Source organism: Schistosoma mansoni (genome assembly GCF_000237925.1).
Source record: "Schistosoma mansoni, WGS project CABG00000000 data, supercontig 0013, strain Puerto Rico, whole genome shotgun sequence".
Lineage (NCBI taxonomy): Eukaryota > Metazoa > Platyhelminthes > Trematoda > Strigeidida > Schistosomatidae > Schistosoma > Schistosoma mansoni.
The window spans coordinates 1165081-1187797 of NW_017386025.1; the positions used below are offsets into that span (position 1 = coordinate 1165081).

Below are 22717 nucleotides of genomic sequence, written 5' to 3' on the forward strand. Positions count from 1 at the left end.
GTGGAATCCAGGATGCACGTTTCGTCCTATTTGGGACTCGTCAACTGGATGTACCTGCATCTCAGAAGCATTACGCACAGTATGAACATATACCAATGAGAGACTGACCAGTTGAAGTCCTAAACATCAATGGGAAGATTCAAACAAACAATATTAAGTGAATATAAGTAATTTTGTATTAGAAACATCACAATAATAAAATCTATATGAGTTTATTCATAAATTTATTTATATTTGTATAATAAAATAGGAAAAGAAACAAAAAAAAAAGAAGAAAACTTATAAGTAATAGGTTTTTTCAAACAAAATTATTTGGTTGATTTAAAATTCGAATTCTTGAATTATTTGATGAATTTCTATCGGAATGTGAACAATGATCATAGAGATTATTGAAAGAATTTCTTGAACTATATATAGATGATTGTGATGGTAGACTTTGGGAATATTGTTCCATTTTGCTAGATACATTCAATGTTCTAATTCTTACAATATGATCTGATTCATTTAAACTAGATGTTGATTGATTTGATTCTTCATTATGTTTAATTTTATCTTTTCTTTCAGGAATAGGTGGAGTTTGAACAATATTCGATAATTGTCTAATGCTACTAGTTACAGTATGTGATGTTTGTGATTTTGCTGTTGTTGTTGTTGTGGTGGTGGTGGTGGTAGTGGTCGTCGTCGTCATCTTTGATATTTCTTGTATTCTCTTGATTCTACGTGTATACTTTGATGTATTATTTACAAGTCGATAACGATCCCAAATAAGACAAGCTATTTTTGATGCAATATGTTGACCAACATTTAATGCAATTAAACGTAATACAAATACACCATCTTGACCTAAAATATGTTCAGTAAAAAATGCTGATGCTTTTTTATCATTTATTGATAATTGTTCATTATAACATTCAGAAGATAATGATTCAGCTAATGGTATTGTTGTTGATTGTTGACTAGTCGACTGATAATCAGAATTTTGTGTTAGATTTGAATTAGTGTTATTTGATGAATAGTCTGATTTATTATTATTATTTATATTCATTGAGATTTTATTGAATAATAAACTTCTGATAAAACATACTCGACTGGTTTGAAATGTAGACCTAAATGGAAACAAGATTTTTGAAAAACAAATCATGCAAAAGACAATCTGAACCAAATAGAGTTGAAACAAAGAATCGACAGCAATCTATAACTGAATAATATGTATATATTGTGGTCTACAACTTCATTATAGTTCTGAATGTTGACTATGAATATCATTGAATGTGAAAATATCAAGTTAATTTAAACGAAATAAAAGTTAATGTTCTAAGGCTAATGCCATTGAACGAATGAATTGTGTTTTAATTTCTTTGAATCAAACTTATTGTTTAAATTTATTCATTTCATTTTGTGTACTTTACCATCACATTATCCGGTTTTCATTGTTGTCGACTTTCATTTATCTTAATTTTGTCCATTTAAACAGATATAATCTATACAAATCTAATAAATTATTTTACGTTACAGAACTGTATGATGTTTAAAGTGGATAACTTGTCTACATTATACGATGATACTTTGACTAGGTTACAAATCATTTTCTGCAAGACGGACTAGATATTGAATAATAATCAGTGACATGTTTATCTACTGACCGAATCCTATAGATCAAATTAGAATGAGACCATTATTCTAAATGCCTAGATCAATTTGACAATGATTACTACTCAGTGACTAATCAGTGAACAATTTTGTTTATTCATAAAGTATATATACATATATACAATCGGTTCATGATCTCAATTAAAAGTCAAAACTCTACACAACTCTTTACTGGTAATTACCATGTACTCATTAGTGACTAGCCTGGAGAGGCAACTCTCGGAGCTTGAGTGAGAATCCGTGACCAGAGAAGCTCAACTGTGTCAAATGTGAGGCAGTTACTCACTGAAGACAATGGAGGATGATTGTGCAATATCGTGGATTCATTGAAGGCAGATATCGTTGGATCCATGCTCAGTGGTCTAGAGTTTAAGCTTTCGTGCGTGAGACCAAAGGTCCTAGTTTCGAGTCCCATGTGCAGGCTCTTGGGTTCGCAATGCTGAGGAGTTTCATAATAGGACGAAACGGCCAACAAGTTATTCCATGTTTTCAATGGTGGTCTAAAATTGATCCATTCATGATATCAATTTGAACTCAACTATTTCCACAACCCTATACTGACACTGAAAAATAGGAAATCCTTAAATCGTACGACTTGGCAGGTTGGTTTAGACGACTAAGAAGTTATTTGTCACTAACCAGTGTATTTATTGATGAACGAGTAGCAGTACAATCTACCCTTTGTATTATTTAATACTAAGACTGTTCCTTATATATATATATATATATATCATACAATAAGAGTTCGCTTGAGCCAATAGTTCGACTAGCTAGTCAACATTCTCTCAAGTTTTAAATTTATTTAGGTGGGAATAGTTCTATACGCTATTAAATATAACAGCTGATTGATTCATTACAAAGTCAGAAACGAATTTTAAATTTTTATGCAGTAATTTTACAAGTATGACCTCAACAAATGATGTTTAAGATTCATCTTGCAATCCGGGTACAACACTCATTGAATCTAGGATAAAAATGTAAATTTAGTATGTAAAGTGCGTCAAACTGGATTCCACTGTTAGCCAGTATCCATCTTTGCTTACCATGCTTGTGAGTCATCATAAACATGAATCAATATTGAATGAAGTTGGAGGATACACATTTGGTTTTGTAGCATGATACGTGGAAATTACAAACTCTTATTAAAGCAGCTGATCATATTACAATAAGTGAAACTACAATTAAGTCGTAAAAACGACTAGTCCACAATAGTTAAAGACATAATAATTGAGAGGGGGTTTTGTTGAGATTTTAGTAAATTTATAGTTGAATTCATGAGTCAATTGAAGCTAGACATTAACACCGTTGGATGCCGGCTCAGTGGTCTGTCGGTTAAATGCTCTGGCGCGAGACTGGTAGGTCCTGGGTTCGAATCTCGTAAGACGGAATCGTGGATACGCACTGCTGAGGGGCCCCACAATAGGACGAAACGGCTGTTTAGTGCTTGCAGGTTTCCCATGGTGGTCTAGCATCAACTGACTCATGAATTCAACTATACAATAATTCAATTAATCAGGTAAACAAATGTAATCTGTCAATAAGAAAGATATAGAAAAAAAGGAGGGAATTTTGAAAAGCAATAGGCTATAAATAGTAAATCTACTATGTATTTGTTTGTATATAAATAGTTTAGATTTTAAAAAAATTACTTACCGACAACACCAACGTAAAAAGCTGTGTATATTTATTAAACTTATACAAATAAGCCAGAACCAAAGAAAAATGAAAATTTTTTCATTAAACATATTAATGCTTAATACACATTGTAATGTATATCGATGATAATTTTTTCCCATTTTTCGCATATCCAAATCACAAAATGTAACTCGTGGAAAATTTCCACTTTGATACCATTGTGTACCAGCTATAAGATCAATTAACATTTGAGGTCCAAAAAATATTGTTGTTTGTCCTAAAAAACTGTTGGAATTTGAAAAAAAAGGAAATCATTATTAATGATAATAGCAATAATAATAGTTTCTTTTTTTTTCTTTTTAGTGTTAAGTACGTTGCTGGATACTATCAGCAACAGCGTTTTATGGGAGAGGATAAACCAGCTTCCAGCTGAAGAAGAAATTAGGAAAAGACGTTGGAAGTGGATTGAACATACATTAAAGAAATCACCAAACTGCATCACGAGACAAGACCTAACTTGTAATCCAGAAGGGAAGCGGAAAAGAGGAAGACCAAAGAACACATTACGTCGGTAAGTAGAAGCAGATATGAAAAGAATGAACATTAACTGGAAAGAACTGGAAAGGATTGGCCAGGACAGAGTTGGATGGAGAATGCTGGTGTCCGGCCAATGTTCCCCCACGAGGGGTAACAGGCGTAAGTAAGTAAGTACGTTGAGTACGTTGATATTCAAGACTCAGTAGGTAAGTTTGTTTTTATTTATGAGTTGCTTGAGCTAATCTTTCAATGTTATTTACGTTTTTGACTTAACCATATTTAGGATGGAGGAAATTTCGAACATGTATACTTATTGAACCCCGTTTAACATGTAATAACTATCATGACTCGGTGGGTTTGTGAATAGCACGTTAACTCTTAAGGCGATGATTGTTCAATATAAAACTCAGAAGAAAAATCATCCGATAATCTCAATTTATTTTAAATATTACAATAACACAATTTGTTGCAATGTTATTGGGAAAAAAACATACATTGAATCATGAAGACAAGAGTGAGAGTTAGACAACAGATCATAAGTAAAAAGTGATCAATGATGACAATCCATTGTGTCATGTATATCACCTAGCCTGATTATATCATCACCAAGTAGTCTCTCTAGCGAACCAAACCATACAAGTTATATAACAAATAATTCGAATTTTATATCACATTCTAGTTCAACTAAAAATCTTTCTTTTTGCTTTAAAGTAATTTTTAAATTATAACCCAGTAAAATATGTGAACTGGTTCGGAAAGCTTTTTTCCTCAGGGCTACTATCTGTATTACATTACTGACAAACCAGTTATTTCATTCAATCGCATAATTAAGACCGGTTCATTTTTTTGTGATGTTTAACTAACTATTTTATAGTATCTTGAACAAATCACAAACCACCTTGAGTAGTTGATGGAATTTTTTCTATTACGTTGCCTGTAAATTATTTGACATTTTATTCAATGTACATGTTAGGTAGAATTTATCTAAACGGATTGTCATCAAAACTGTAATAATTTTCACTTAGTACTGGGTTCGAGCCCCCAAAGTGAACATAAACTCTCAGATGCAGGTACATCCAGCTGGCGCATCCCAGATAGGAGGAAACGCGCGTCCTGGATTCCACTGCTAGCCACTATCCATCTTTGCTATTAATGCTTGTGAATTAAGGCGATATCAAGGCAGTCCGCACGGGATGCACATATGCTAATAACGGACTGAAGATACAAGTAAACAACATCAAATCAATTTAAAACTTCACCCGATTGCACAGGCAATTGGCTAACGGGCCTTAGTAGATAAGTGGATAACGCGATGGTGCTTGAAGTGAATGGTACTGGGTTCGAGTTCCAGAGTGAACATCAACTCTCAGATGCAGGTAAATCTATCTGATGATTCTCGAACAGGATGATAAACGCGTCCTGGATTCCATTTCTGATCACTGTCCATCTTTGCTTGTAATAATTTTTACTTATGCCAATAAGCTCATGACTTATTATGAAGATAAATTCATTCAATACTACGAAATATCTTATCATGAGTTAAACTAATCATTCTATTATTTCTGTTCTATTTTTTTTATATCTACACATCATCTATCATTACAAAACGAATTTCGTCCATTATGATATTAAAAGGATACAAATGAAAATAGTCCAATTGAAATAATAACAAAACAGATAATTCATTAAAGCATACCTAGCTAACAAAAATAATTGTCCAGTTGAATTAAAAACATAAAGTGCTTTAATAATTAAATATAAACCATTCAGATAACTGTTTGATTGTGGTGAACATGGTCGTGGACCAGGAATACGTGATCTATTCGTTATTGTAAGCGGTAGTATAGCATACCAGGAATTATCTAAAATAAAATAAAAGTTGTTTATAAGAAGAAAAATTTAAATAGACACATACCTTTATTTATGATTTGTTCATTTGTATTCATTGAACTAGATACAGATGTTTGTGCTATTGAAATAGAACTGTTATTTTTATGACTTTGTTTATATAGATGTCGTATGATGAGAGCATCTTCTAAATGTTTAACAATGTATTCTAAATGATTTACACTAGAGTGTAATGTTTCTTCAAGATCACCAGCTTTACTAGCTAAATCCATTACAGTCCATAGCTAAATAAAATATACAGATATAAAATTAGGATTAGTATACAATTGGTAAACACAATCTACAAGTTAGTTCAGTAAATAGATAGTTTAACGATTATTTATAAGTGTCATAAGTTTTAGTCTACAAGGAAATGTTTAGAAAAATATCCTGGTCAAACAATAAAGTTATTTTTATAAATAAATAATATATTTGTAATATTCAGACACTATCAGTAACATTCTACTGTGGGAGAGAACAAACCAGATTCCATCCGGCGGAGGAAGAAATCAGGAAGAAGCACTGGAAGTCGATAGGACACACAATGAAGAAAACACCCAACTGCGTCACAAGACAAGCCCTCACATGTAATCCTGAATGTCAAAGGAGAAGAGGGAGAACGAAGAACACATTACGCCGAGAAATGGAGACAGACATGAGAAGAATGAACAAAAGTTGGATAGGATTAGAAAGGAAGGCCCAGGACAGAGTGGGTTGGAAAATACTCGTCGGCGGCCTATGCTCCATTGGGAGTAACAGGTGTAAGTAAGTAAGTATATTTGTGATATCCCAATGAATGGAAAAATAAGATTTTCTGACGTTTCGTGACTCAGTGTAAGCCACTTCTACAGTTATTTATTCTTTGAGGAAGTGGAAGTTATCATAATACCAATTGTAAAAACCTAAGCTGTTCAGAAAAACTGGATAAAACTGAACTAATTATGGATTTATACTAGAACTCGATTCGAAGGGTGCCATGGAATGAGTCTGTTCGCTTATCTGCTAAAGATTCTAATCAATATCGCCTAAAGTCCTCAGCCAACTTATATGGACATCTTAATAGTTAGTCAGATAGTCATTAAGGTCACAGACCAATCAGTCATAGCCTGCTTTCAATTCACTCTTAAGCTGTTATTACAGTTCATGGTAGATGATACTGTAATCAGCGTTTATAAAGCATGCCCCAGTCACTTTAGTCAATAAAAAGTAACGGTTTCACCAACTGATCCACCAACTTTGGCCAATAACATATATATAGTCTTACCGTTACTAGCTTACCAGATACTAAACGATCAAAGAAGAGTGAACAGAAAAGGCATAGAATGAGCAATAAGTTCTCACTTCTGTTAGTCATATGATTATTCACTTTTTGTCTATGTGAAATTCGTAAAACAAATTATTTCTGTACCATAACCGGTATTTACTAAGCAAAATTTGTTTTATAAAGTATGTTAATCAATTTATATCATATCACTTCATTCATTCTTGTTATATTCCGTGGAGATTTATGAATGATAACTTTGAGAACTTCTTATAGACCAATATGATATGTACATTTCTTATTGTATAGTTGTTACCTAACTTAACTATTAATATTAGTGTCCCTCTTATTATAAGCTTTATTTTGACCCATAGACTATTATTATACGATTTACCATTCTTGAGTTATACCCAGTCCATTAATTACCGTTCCCACTCTTCACAGCCTTATTTGGCTAAATCTCGTACAAATATTATTTTCTATTTTATGGTACGATATGGTCAGTTTGTTTGGAATATAAACCCAGTATGTTTGAGAATAATGATTCATATTGCAGAGGCTGTCATTGGTGTTTTGGACTTAACTGGCTGGGCTAGGCAGAAAGCACGACCTAGTAGTGCTCAAGACTGCTCATACGATTTTGTGTATCATTAATCTGATCGATAATTCACTCCTCTCTAATTGGCGGTCTCATAACGTCATATAGAATAAAAGTGCACACATTCAATCGATATAACAATTCTGAAGTATCACAATGTTACTCCAACAAATCTGTTCAACGTTTCGTCTAATAGGTTAACTCTGAGTTATTTAGTTTTTATGACAATCATACGAATTCATAATGGAATGATCGAAATGGGAAATTATCATTATCGATCATTAAATTGTAACCTATTTGACGGACATAGGAAATTTAGCTAATATACGTTTCGATAAACAGTTGTGTAGATTAGTATCTAATATTTATTTATTCATACCGAACATAAAAAAGGTAGTGTTTTTTTCAACTTGTTCTTCAAGGTTATGAAGGAAAAATAAATCATAGAGGAAGAGAAACTAAATTCAGTATTGTTGAAAACGATCATCTATTTTTTCTAAAATGCTAGATATATGTTCAGATAACATTAGAATAAAGAATTATAGAAAATTAGGAGCTTGAACGAATTTATCCATTTTACATAAGTTATTTCATCTGTATCATGGATATTAGTTTTTACAAAATGCTTTAGTCAATGATTCTTTCATTGTTGAGTTCTTGAGTTGATTCAAGCTAGACCACCATTGAAAATCTGGGAGCACTGGATGGCCATCTCATCTTGGTATAGAGCTCTTCAGCAATGCACACCTACGATCCCGTTCGCGGAACTCGAAAACAGGACCTTCAGTCTCGCACGAGAATGTTTAAACTCTAGACCACCGAGCCGGTATCCAACGGTGTTTATATTTAACTTCAACCAATCCACTGCTAAGGAGTCTCATACTAGGACGAAATGGCCGTCCAGTGCTTCCAGGTTTTCAATAGTAGTCTAGCTTAAATCTACTCATTAATTCAATTATTAAATTATTATAATCTCCACAAACTCCATTCTGATAATTATCCTTTCGTAGTTAAAAACTAAATTATACATAGGTATCAACACTAAGGATGAACGTGATAGTTTCAAATAAATTGAACATTGGGTATAAAGTTAATAATAAATATAATTTGATATTGACATATTCAGATCTATTATGATTTTGATTGTATCAAAAATATTCTGTATTGTTTCCCTTGTGTATGATTGATTTACTCTGAAGAAGGGGCTTACATTAAGTCTCTAAACGTCAGAAATACGACTTTTTCTACTCATTAGGACATAACAAAAATATATTTATTATTAAATTATACATAATTTTATGGTAGTACAATAACTAAATAAACTTTTTACGTATTCTTTCTTTAACCATATAGTTTATATGTGTTTAAATGTTAATGTTACTATCAAATATTTAAACCATAGTAGTTAGGATGAAAGTAAAAATACAATCCAGTGACAGAGGTTCATACTTTTAAAGCATAGATATACCTGAAGAACAGTACCCTTTGCACCATCATATAATCGAACGATACATTTTTTATAAAGGCAAATGACAAAAACAAACTGTTTAGTCCTCATTAACTGAATCTGGGTTGAAACTAGGAATAAAAGTTGAGTGATTATTTATGAAGTCATCACACTACTTACTTACTTACTTACTTACGCCTGTTACCCCTCGTCGAGGAGCATAGGCCGCTTACCAGCATTCTCCATCCAACCCTGTCCTGGCCAATCCTTTCCAGTTCTTTCCAGTTAGTGTTCATTCTTTTCATATCTGTTTCTACTTACCGACGTAATGTGTTCTTTGGTCTTCCTCTTTTCCGCTTCCCTTCCGGATTCCAAGTTAGGGATTGCCTTGTAATGCACACTGGTGATTTCCTCAATGTATGTTCAATCCACTTCCAACGTCTTTTCCTAATTTCCTCTTCAGCTGGAGGCTGGTTTGTCCTCTCCCATAAAACGCTGTTGCTGATAGTATCCGGCCAATGGATGTTGATTGTTTTGCGTAAACAACTGTTTATAAATATTTGTACCTTCCTGATGATGGTCGTAGTAGTTCTCCACGTTTCAGCTCCATACAGTAGAACTGTCTTGACGTTCGTATTGAAGATTCTGACCTTGAAATTGGTTGAGAGTTGTTTTGAGTTCCATATGTTCTTCAATTTTAGGAATGCTGCCCTTGCTTTGCCAATCCTCGCCTTTACATCTACATCCGATCCTCCTTGTTTATCAATGATGCTCCCCAGGTACTTGAATGTTTCCACCTCTTCCAGAGTTTCGCCATCAAGTGTGATTGGGTTGGTGTTCTCCGTGTTGCATTTGAGAATCTTGCTTTTTCCTTTGTGAATGTGGAGGCCTATCGATGCAGAGATTGCTGCTACATTTGCTGTCTTCATCTGCATTTGTTCGTGTGTATGAGAGAGGAGGGCTAGGTCATCTGTGAAGTCCAAATCATCTAATTGATTCTGAGAAGTCCATTGTATTCCGTATTTCCCCCCGGAAAAAATTATTCAAACCATCACACTACTACGGTAGAGTTAAAGAGGTATAGAGAATTTATGAATATAACCAGTTTATTGTATCTTTACGTAACCTTTTAACAACGTCACACACTAAAACAATTGGAATCTAATCCTGAAAATGAAGCATACCTCTATTCTTAACCAACTTATTTTTTTTATTTTTCTAGCTTCAACAATTTAGTTTGGTTGTAAACACAGAGAGAATAGAGTTATTGAATATTGTATGGGGTTGATTTATCCAAATTGATTGAATGTGTAAACATTTCATGTTGAAAATAACCATTTAAGGAAATATGTAACGGATTCGAAACCTTACTCTATCACCTTCTAGTTTCGAATATCAGATTGCCTGAATCTCACACTTGTACTATTTCTGACTGTACTCAATTACTTTTATTACTAGATTAAAGTATATTCTATGTGCTTACTGAGTCGTCAGTTCACTTTTTACCCTTGTTCCTTTTCCTTCCGCATTCTCTCACATACTGCCCCTCACATTCCCTCCAGTACATAAAGTACATTCAGGCTAAACGCAGGCCTGTCAAAGACTGAACGTTATCAAGAGTGTAACAGTAACTCACTAGTTAAATTTGATGAAGCTTGTAACATATCACTATAATGATTTAAAAATTACTAATGCTTATTTCAAATAGTAATAAACTTCAACGACAATATGCAAATGTTCAAGAAATAGGTAGTAAATTAACCAACTATAGAAACCATACTCGTTTACAACCTTCATCTTACACATATTCATATAGTATATTTAGAATTTCTGTTTAGTTTAATCCATATCTATAATAAAGTAGTTTATAGTCTATCAGCTTTAAATTATCAAAACCATTTTATTCAAAGTAATTAAGTGATCAGAAAACTAATAACCATAACAATATAAATAGACTGTAGTGAACAAGAACACAGGTGGGGACAATCGGACGTAATTAGGCACAAATTGCAGACTATCTCACCAAATTCTGATAACCATACAATAAACAGTTAATTTGCAAAATAACAATCAATTGTCTCAATCTTAACTGTTCTTTCTGCAAATATGAGTCCGTCTTCTCTGATTTTATTGTTCATGCATTTTCATACCGATTGCGCTTCGTTCCTTATAGATCTTCTGCCGAAATCCATTCTATGTCTGACAATCACCATATACTACTATTTTTGTGGATATAAGTAGCACACACCACAGACAAATTTGTTTTACATGATATTTTTACCAACCTACTTCTATGATCAAATATTCATATGAATTCGTAAACTATCATTATTTTAAATTAATATAAACATTTATTTAAATTAATTTGGTATTGTTTGTTTGAATCTTCTGATTGATGTGTAGGACTGCAATTGATCAGTTTCTTATCGGCATATAAGCATACTGTACAAATTGCCTCGATATTGCCTTAAGTCACAGACTGATCAATTGCAGTCCTTAACATCAATGGGAAGTTTCAAACAAACAATAGAAAATGAATTTAAACTTCAATCTATTGCACAAGTTAATGGTTATCAGGACTCAGTAGATAAGTGGATAACGCGATGACATTCCAAGAGAATGGTACTGGGTTCGAGTGCCGGAATAAACATCATTTCTGAGATGCAGGTATATCTAACAGACGAGCCCCAAATAGAACGAAACGCTCATCCTGGATTCCACTTCTAGCCACCATCCATCTTTGCTTATTTTCTTACTTAGTTATTCTGACATGTAAATTTCCAATGTTGATTGATTCAAATTCAAAATGAATAAACAACCAGAATCAATCGTAAAATTTACTTTGATATCATAACTGTTAAATGGACATTAATCTAAACATCTAAATTTGTCTTCTTTTTTTGACATAGTAGAACATAATAACTTTTAATTTTTAAGGGAAAAAAACTTAAAATTATTTAGAAAAATAAAAATGGATGGTTTATATTAAAGACCGCAAATGTTTATTAAAAGTGGGACTTTTGAAATATACAAAAATTTCTCTTCCGGCAATAATCAACAATTAATCAGTTTGAATAAACCAGATAAATAAATATAAATTTTGTGGATATTTAAGTAATTTTAATAGTTGAGGCCATGAATCAATTGAAGCTAGATCATCATGGAAAACCTGGAAGCACTAGACTGCTGTTTCGTCCTATTGTGGGACTTCTCGGCAGTGCGCATCCAGTGGAGTGACCAGGTCTTTTACGAGATGGTAACTCACTGAAGACATTGGTGGATGTGTCGCTAAATTTCGTCGATTGGTTGAAGTTAAACATTAACACCGTTGGATGCCGACCGGCTCAGTGGTCTAGTAGTTAAGCGCTCGCGCGCAAAACTGATAGGTCCTGGGTTCGAATCTCGCGAGGCGGGATCGTGGTTGCGCATTGTTGAAGAGTCTCGCAATAGAACGAAACGGCCGTCCAGTGCTTTCAGGTTTTCCTTTGTGATATAGCCCCAATCGACTCACGATCTCAACTATTAAAATATAAATTTATTTAATAAATTCTCTTCAATTGCTTACAATCTAAAGAAAATCGTCTTAGTTATTTAAGAAAACAAAATAAAAGCTGATTTATATACTTTACAACATTTTAACAGGAGGTTAATGGGTTTATAGGTTTCAATGACATGGTTTGACTTGATCGTTTCAAATAAATTCAGCATTGGGTAGAAAATTAATGATAAGTATATGTTTATCAGAATGAGGGTTTGTGTAAATTGTAATGATTTAATGTTCGAACTCATGAATCGATTAAAGCTAGACTATCATTGAAAACCTAGAAGCACTAGACGGCAGTTTTGTCCTAGCATGGGACTCCTCAGCAGTGCACACCCACTATCCCGTACGCAGGACTCAAACACAGAACCTCCGGTCTCGTACGCGAACGATTAACCTCTAGACCACTGAGCCGGTAACCAACAGTGTTAGTGTCTAACTTCAACCCATCCACGATATTGCGCGACCGTCCATACTAGGACAAAACGGCCGTCCAGTGTTTCCAGTTTTTCACTGGTGGTCTAGCTTAAATCAACTCATGAATTCAACCATTAAAATATATTTTTGTTATATCTCAATGAGTAGAAAAATTACATTTCTGATGTTTCGTAAGTTAATGTAAGCCGCTGCGTTAGAGTAAGTGTTTATTAATAAGAATAATGAAAAAGGTAATAAATGCAAAAGACCCGTGAGAAATTTTTATATGGTTAGTTAACTATATGTCAATTAGTTTGAGTAGTTTAAAGGAAAATTTTTAAAAAGAAAATGAGATTAGACAGATCTTTGGAAAACTTATATTAAAACTGAAATCGATCGATGGTATATGCTTCCCCCCCCCAAAAAAAAATTAAAATAATTTTTACAGAAAACTTCTAACTAAAAGAAACTTTCTTTGCTTAGTTTTATAGAAATTACACCTGAAATATGTGATATATTATGTTGAATTTAGACGAAGGTCAATTATTTATATTTTCAAATATCTATAAAGTAGTATTGAGCACTTATTTAAAATTCATAGTTTTATAGTTCCAGCCGAAGAGGAAATTAGGAAAAGACGTTGGAAGTGGATAGGACATATATTGAGGAAATCACCAAACTGCATCACGAGACAAGACCTAACTTGGAATGGTGAAGGGAAGCAGAAAAGCGGAAGGCTAAAGAACACATTGCGCTGGGAAATAGAAGCAGATATGAAAACGATGAATAACAACTGGAAAGATCTGGAAAGGATTGGCCAGGACAGGGTTGGAGGGAGATTGCTGGTGGGCGGCTCATGCTCCTCGACGAGGGGTAACAGGAGTAAGTAATAGTTTTATAGATAACAAAATGTTTTCTTGAGATTAAGAACAATGAATGAAGAGCATGGCATTTCAATCATTAATTCAGCTTGTAAATGTAGATTATTTGACTGTGAATCAGTAAGCATAGGGGTATTTAAGGGACTTCAATGACTTCCCAGGTAGGTTTACAAACTAGAACGAAAAAATAGTTTAGCTTATAAGACTTCAAAAGATTATGTCATTTTATAACGAAAACTGCTTACCAATCATATTTATGCTCATATTATGTTGCGTGACAATTATTATCCTACAATAAGCAAACAACTAGTATTTCAGTATTTGATAAATACTATCTGAAATTCCAATCATTCAAACCCACTTTTGTAAGGGTGAATTTGAGACAACAAAATCCTCTTTACTATCCCAGGGACTTCGAAGCATTGATTATTAGATTATTTAAATTTATGTCATATAATTTCCTCAACCAAACTAGTATTTATACAACAAATCAAGTATAGATTACTGACAATGGGCTCTTTCATTTGAATATACCAATTCAACTGCTCCTGTGGAGCTAGTTACATAGGCCGTACTGAGATGGCGTTATCCTTTCGTGTTTGTAAACATGTACCAGCATGATTGAGAAAGGGTTACAAAATTGACTAAAGGTACTATTCTTTCTCACTTGGTAGATAGTGAACATCATATTAAAAACAAGGAAGCTTTCTCTGTTTTATATAAAGTTCCAAAGAATCTACCTGTACGAGCTAGATTACAGCTATTCTACATAACCGAAACCATCTGAATCAACTCCAGAAAATTAAACTTATGTATCCAGGATAGGTATATCCAGCCTTTATGTTTACCTTGGCCTACAACTGGATCACTGGATACCTAAACTGAATATTACCAGCCTCTAACCCCCTTCTCGTTTCTTTTGTTGATTAAATCTATCTTCATCTTCACATCCATCATTCCCAATTCACATGAATTCCTTTCTATCATAATTATCTTGATAACACCCCTCTTATTACATATTATATTCACACAATGATATTAACACCATTGTGGTTACTATTATTATTACCTCCATTAACAAGATGAAATTCTCCTACTATACATTTTATTCACACGATATTCTTTTTTCACTTCCATTTTGTTGTATTTCTATTACAGTGATTACGACTGGACACTTTACTCCAAATCATTCCTGACCTTTATTATATAACCTTTCTAATTTGTAAATAACACAATTTTGAAGTATGTATGTCGTAATAAATGCAAACGTTCACCATTTTCAACATATAACATCGTCAAATTCATTAATACATGCGTTATTTCGGCCTTTATAAAATATTGTATTAATTATGGACTAATAACAATAGAGCCTGATAATAAAGTTATTGAAAACAATCGTTCGTTCAAATATTGTTCATTTTAAAAATTATTCGTTAGTATTTAATTTACTATTGGTTGACACAAATGAGAACGGTGAGATGAACAGTTTTCTACAAAACTTTAATCAATATCTTTTGTATCGATATATACTACTCTTGAGAGTTTCTGAGAACATAAGTACAAGACAATCATTTATGTGAGGTTAAGGAGAGAAAAAAGTTAGAAGAAAATATTTGAACATGAATAAAAACACTTTCAGCAGAAATTATACTAATATTTGAATAGTTTTTTTCTGTATAACTTCATATATCTTACCAATGAACTGCTTCATCAGAGTAAGTTTAATTGATTGGATTAATGTTTTTACCGTTAAGACTAGGAACAAATTTATAATCCAACATCTGTAGCTCAAAATCAGATTTACATTATCAGAAGGGGTTTTGTGGAGATTTCAGTATTTTCATAGTTGAAAGCATGAGTCAATTGAAACTAGACCACCATGAAAAACCTGGTAGCACTGGACGGCCGTTTCGTTCTAATATGGGACTCCTCAGCAGTGAGCATCCACGATCCCGCCTCACGAGATTCGAACCCAGGACCTGTCAGTCTCGCGCGCGAGCACTTAACCTCTAGACCACTGAGCCGGTTGGCATCCAACGGTGTTAATGTCTAGCCTAAACCAATCTACGAAGTTAATCAACCGTTCACCAATTGTCTTCAGTGAGTTGATATCTCTACAACAGACTTGGTTGAACTCTACTGGTCACTGCTTCCCACGTCTGTTGTGAGATATCAACTCACTGAAGATAATTGGTGAACGGTTGCTCAAGCTTCGTGGATTGGTTGAGCAGTCAATACAAATCGTGAGTACTGGAGCATTCTACAGTCTGTTGACAATAACCAAAGATTGTATAAATTAAACAAAATTTTGTTAAAAACTGACTCAGGGAAAAAATCACATAACATTGGCTACTTTAGGTAACCAATCTGTGTTAAGGAAAATTCTTGGATGTACACAAATGAAATTTTCTTCAATAACAACAATCTCAGTAACTTAAAATTAAATTTGAAGCTTCCACTTTGAAGATAAAAGTATAGTTTTAGTGGCAACGTTTCTGATTACAACATTGGTTGATGAGGATTTATATCGCATTGGTAGTGACGTTTTCCTTAAAATTTCAGATAGACCTTAACTACGAATCCAAACAAGTATGAAACCTAGGATCAGGAGAATTATTCTAGGGATTACCTAAAACTCGATCATAATCAGTCTAATCTATATGGAACTTTAATTCAAACCATAAATTTTAAACTGTTATGAAACGGCAATTTAATGGTTCATGATTTATAGTGAGTTTTTTGAGTTTTTGATTGTATGTAATTAAAACTAAATGCAGATTAAGTTCACTTGGTATTGTTTGTTTGAATCTTTCCATTGATGTTTAGGACTGCAAATGATCAGTGTCTTATTAGTATAGGTGCGTACTGTGCGTATTGCCTCGATATAGCCTTAATTCAAAAGCATTATAAGCAAAGATAGATTCAGTAACGAAGTGGATAACGCGATTGCATTCCAAGCGGACAGTACTGAGTTTGAGTGCCGGGATAAGCATCAATTCTGAGACTCAGGTACATCCAGCTGACGAGTCCCAAATAGAACGAAACGCGCATCCTGGATTCCACTGCTATCCACAATCCATCTTTGCTTAAATGCAGATTATTATATCATAAGAAAGAGTAACAGCTGAGCTGAATGACTTTGGTGGAGTTAGATGGTATAAATATTTTTCATCTCATGTATTGTTAAAGTTAGTTGTTCCGTCATTGAACTAAACATTCACCAGTGAATAATTTACTTCATCTCAATAAATCCTATTTGAAAAATTAAAATGTGAAAAATAAAACATAAACGAAAACCCATGTTTAGTCGTCTTTTTTTCTTAAACTGTATATCAATGTTCATACAATTTGCTTTGAAAAAACATTTTAATAAGATTATAAGCAAAGATGGATAGTGGCTAGAAGTGTAATCCGGGACGTGCGTTTCGTCCTCTTTGGGGCTCGTCAGCTGGATGTGCCTGCATGGGTCGATATTCACTCTGGGACTCGAACCCAGTACCTTTCGCTTCAAACGCCATCGCGTTATCCATTTAGCTGGGACAATAGGGGCGTCCTGGATTCCACTGCTAGCCGCTATCCATCTTTGCTTATAATACATGTGAATTAAGGTTATATAGAGGCATACTCACAGTATGCACATATGACCAATAAGAAACGGATCAATTGCAGTCCTAAACGTCTATGGGAAAATTCAACCAAACAATACCAAGCGAATTTTAATAAGATATCTACTGTATATGATAAATGTAATCTTGTTATGTAATCTCTGACAATATTGTTTAACAAAGCATCTTTTTCCTTTTTTTAAATTAAAAATTGATCATCAAAATGGGAAGATAAAAATAAAACTCAACAAATGTAGTTTGAATCATTTAAGAAATGTGCTCTCCTGTTCTTGCACAGAATCAAACCCATAACTATGATTTGTGCATTTAAACATAATCATAAACTAAATTTCCATTTAATTACATATTTTTGTGTTTTTTTTATGTTGTTGTTGTTTATATACACGAGTGAAAAGTTGACTGACTTCACATTACTAATGAGCGCTTCTTGTAGAATTCACACATTAATTGATCACTTAATTATCAGACTGAACCTTGATCGAAAAAGTTTGATCATCAAAAGACAATTTGATAGTGATTCTTATTAAGTAATCAAGTGGTTTTAAAACTGAATATATAAAACTATCAACATTTAATCATCATCTTTCTGGGGATAATAAAAATCCAGAAGTTACATTATACTCATTTCAGTATCTATAATAGAAAAACGGAATAACATTGAGTATTTAATCTACTGGTCAACTTACATGGATACGTGATTGCCAGTTGAATAAACGCCATATAATACATGGTATTGAAAACATTGCAGCTTGTAACATTAACAAGAATGGTACCCATTGATAGTAATGTATGGAGTCTTTTCTACGTAATGGTAAATCTGATGGTATTGTTGGCTGATCAGGTGATATAAAATAGGTTGAAGTAACCCAACATACTAATGTAGCATATTCAACTTGTGCACTAGTGAATTCATTCGGTGTCCAACATGCTATTGGTTTACCAATAAATTGTCTACCCATTATTATAAGTGTACATATCATAAGCACAGTTGTTGTATGTGAATGATTAATTCGATCAATAAAATCATCATCAGTTCGACTTTTACTACTTCCTATTTCAATACTTAATCGTGTAAGCCCATTTAAAACACTTGATTCAAACATAATTATTAAATTGGTAACACTTCAAAATTAATGTATATTACTGAAAATCTAGATCCCTTTTCAATGTTTAATGTCTTCAATATCTGATGGTAATTTATAAATTACCATCCCTTCAGTTTAGAGATTTGTACAAATGTGTTTGTAACACTTTTAAATGATTTAATTACCATTTCAAAACTGTTAGTATCCTACAATTTGCCTGTCTATCTATCTATTTCATTTGTCCTATTGAATATCCAATCCGTTATGAGTTGTAAAGTAGATAATAGAAAACATTAGCAACCTAGGGAAATGTTTGATAACGTGAGTAGAATAAACGAAGGATCTATCGACTACTTTTAAAATTATTAGTTAGGAAAATATTTGGTAACAATTCGATCGAAATATCAAATTAGAATAAATCTATACCTGAAAGAAGAAAATGCCTACAAGAGTTGGTTCTCATTGATTGTCTAAGTAAACTCAATTTATACAATCTGATTGGTATTCGATCGTTATTAGTGATGGTTTAAATTATCCAATTGCTGATATTTACAAGTGAGCTTAAGTCAATCGTTTTAACCTGCCATGATAGTGACTGATCGTAACTGCTAATCAAACATGGTGGTCTGGAACACTTATTCTATTAGATCCTATTGTTCCAGGCAGGTTGATTAGTAAGCGGTGAGACTTGGAGAGAAAACTTTGATTCTACTGTATATGGATGTGACAACGTATTTCCATCAGACAACCGATATCTGAAGCAGTGCTGTATTCTCACAACAGAAAGGGGAGTTGAGTAAAGGTTGATCCTAACAACAGCAAACTCCGTCTTGGACCATAAATTTTTGTCTCCGGCAGTGGGACCCTAAAGGTACGGATCAAAACGGGCCACAATTGTTTGAAAAATAACAATATGTAATCGACCTAAAAAAAATTGTTCTTTCTATACTGTAGTAAGGCTCACAGGTCATCGTGACCACTCTTAAACATGTTAGCCTTTCATATCTCCCCCCCCAATAAAAGGTATCCTTTCATTGTGTAGCACCAGTGCTAACAACAACAGTTCATAAAACGCCGGATTTTTCAAACATTATGTAAAACCAGACAACAGGCGTCACTAGATGAAACCCTATAATCCATTATCACGGATGTAAACCTTGTCACCGAAACATGGATTCAGGATCCCAGGGTGACCACTCATTTGACCTAACTCACTTAGCCTGAAAATCTGACACGATATGCCCTTTCTGTATCTGAATATCCAACAGCAACTTATTGTGATCTTGGCTGTGTAGACATGGCAGTAAGTCTAAAAATGGAACACGAATTTCCTGGATGGATTCCCGTCACAAGTCGCTTATATGGTACTCATCTTAGTGGGACGCACGCAGTTCTCTTTAAATCATCTCTAAAACCATCTCACCGCTGCTTGAATTGAATAAAAGGTGAGTTTTACAAGAAACATTATGACCTGCATCAAAAAGTCATAAGCTCACTCATGGTAATCTTAGTTGATCATTTGAACACCCAACATCATTACCATAGCCACCACTGGAAAGATTGTTTAGAAGACTGTCGATCCTTCTAAAGCACGTTCGTCGACTGGCTCATTTTATTATAAAGATAAAAGTACAATAGGAATGGTCCTAATAGAGATGGACACATCTACGTAGTAGTGACATGTATATTCAGTAATTTTTGTAACGACAACATAAAGACCATATTTTTTTATTTGCCACACTTTATATGTGGTCACATTTATATTCAATATCCATCGTTTCTATGTATCAATTGCAATTGACGGACATAATTGTTTGCTTGTACTAAAACACACATACGCTACCGCTTTCATTAAAAAAAATAACGCTAGATCTGTTGTCCATTCTTCCACTTTAATGGCCATGGCCTGCGATCGAAGATTAGAATAGTGTTACACATCATCTTAGGCCATTCTACAAAACGTTTGAGTTTCGGCCTGGATTATTGTTGAATAATACTGTTTGATTTAATCTTTTACATTACGAGGTTGGTGCCACATTTGCAGAGGGACCTCCGTTAATCGAGTGAACTTATTTGTGGTTCATATCTCAGAAGGAGCTTACAGGAAACATTTGTTTCAGAACAATTGTTATCATTTTTTACTTATTATACCATTTTGTTGTGAGTGTTATTTGTTACCGTTTGATTTACTCAGAAACAAACGCTTCGTTTTATAGTGTTAGTAATTTTTGGTACATCCTTAGCAAATATGAGAATAAGCTCTTTTAGTCGGATCCCCCACAGCAACTACCACTGTCCAAAGTAGTCTGCAACATTTGATCCTGTCATCATTCAAAATTGAGGAGACATGAGTCCTACATGCACATCACTTTACTTTAATAGTCTTCACAGATATATATATATATATATATATATATATATATATACTAGACAAGAAACTTCACCGAGCTATAGTCACCAAACACTAGAATTCGAAGCGTCTACTGAAATGATAGTCTAGGTCACTACAGTGATGTTTCGGTACAAATAAACAACAACAGTGTATGTTTAGACTACACAAACCAGAAGTAAAGCAACGGAAACATGTTAATCGAAAATTTCTACCCATCTCGACAACTATCTATGTCACCGATAAAATCATCAAACACAAAACACCTCTCAAACTCAAAACCCAAAAGTGCAAACGGCCAAATCATACATGTATTTTGGACTGAAACTAAATAAATAGTATATGAAATACTCACCACTAACCTACAAACCACTCACATGTTGCACCATCATTCTGTGCATCCACATTTGGGGATCTAATAAGTTATTCCACATATGACACTCAGTTGCCTGATCATATTTTTTCTGGGCAACCACATACCTCATGCAGTTTCTCTTTCAACCTCTTCTATACAGTGACGGACAAACCCATGATTTTCGTCATCTCTCATTTCCACAGGTCGTTGCTCATGTTGAGTATTCCTTCAATCCTTCAAACTACATACATTTTTGATTCTATCATTTAATACTTTATAGGAAAGGTTTAGTAAAGTAATTAAATGTTCAATTATGGACTTTCTAATAACTTTTCTGTATGTATTTGACATTTCCATATATAAAGATTACGGTTGACATAGAATTTTTTCAATTTAATAAATTAACTTTTTGTTTCATAATTAGGTAGGAAACTAGTAAAAACTTATTTCCTAAGCCCCCCCCCCTCCCCTCCACTCAAAATTGTTGACATCACACACAAGCTTAAATAACATAGAAATAACATTGGATTTCGTATTGTGTTTTTGAATATTTCTAGGATGACATTTCATATCCATGATATCTTGAAGTAAAGAAAAAATAAAATCATTATCTTGTAGCTAATAAACCATACTGAAGAATCATTCATAACATTTGTATAAGCGTCAATGTTCAACATTTACAAAGAAGAATTCATTGAACTGTTGTCTACTAATTAGTAACAATTACATAGATAATAAAACTATGTCAAAGAAATTTGACAAATTTAAAGTTTCTGTACAAAAAATTGTACAGTAATTTATATTAATAGTAAACAATACAAGTAAACTTTAAGCTTTGTATAAATGATGCTTTGAAGTTAGTAGTGAAATCCAGAATGTATGTTTTTTCCAAATTTGAACTTTTTGGTCAGATGTACTCGTATCACAGTTGAGGTTCACATGGAAACTTGAATTAGGTATCGAGTCGTCCATAGTTTACTAAGTTATCTATGCAGCACATCTTCCATGTTTTCGCCGAAATAGAAAGACAAATGAAACAACTGTGTAATACATATAACGAACCTTTTTTTATTGAAATACTGGCTGTCTAAAAATGTTATTGTTTTCAAGGTATGATTGAAAGAATTATTAGTATTTTAGTCTAATTATATAATTATTTATAACTGCATTTAAATTATTTACCTAGCATTTTGAATGAAAAATATCAGTACCCACACTAAACCCACATTATCTAACACATGTGTTAACTCTTTAGACATATATTTCAGTTAATTAGAAAACTGAAGGGGAGCACACATGAAAATTTATGCATCAATGAAAGTGCCGAGAATCAGATATAACTCATTTAAATATCAGTTTAATCATCTTTCATTTTAGGCTACAGTGTCCAATTTACGGTCGATAAGTG

At 33.3% G+C, this 22717-nt stretch overlaps 1 protein-coding gene and 1 non-coding gene across 2 annotated transcripts; both read right to left on the bottom strand.

Annotated features, from left to right (window-relative positions):
• Window positions 1-298: 298 nt before the first annotated feature.
• On the bottom strand, window positions 299-18583 carry Smp_058470 (innexin, putative; the record flags this gene model as incomplete). Its single annotated transcript, XM_018790851.1, has 6 exons — window positions 299-608; window positions 729-956; window positions 3304-3570; window positions 5519-5684; window positions 5738-5954; window positions 18167-18583. The coding sequence occupies 6 exons, from the start codon at window positions 18581-18583 to the stop codon at window positions 299-301; spliced, it is 1605 nt and encodes a 534-aa protein (XP_018645869.1).
• Window positions 17326-17397, bottom strand: Smp_tRNA_01033_Pseudo_TTG.1.1. The gene has a single exon. It is a non-coding gene (tRNA).
• Window positions 18584-22717: the final 4134 nt, after the last annotated feature.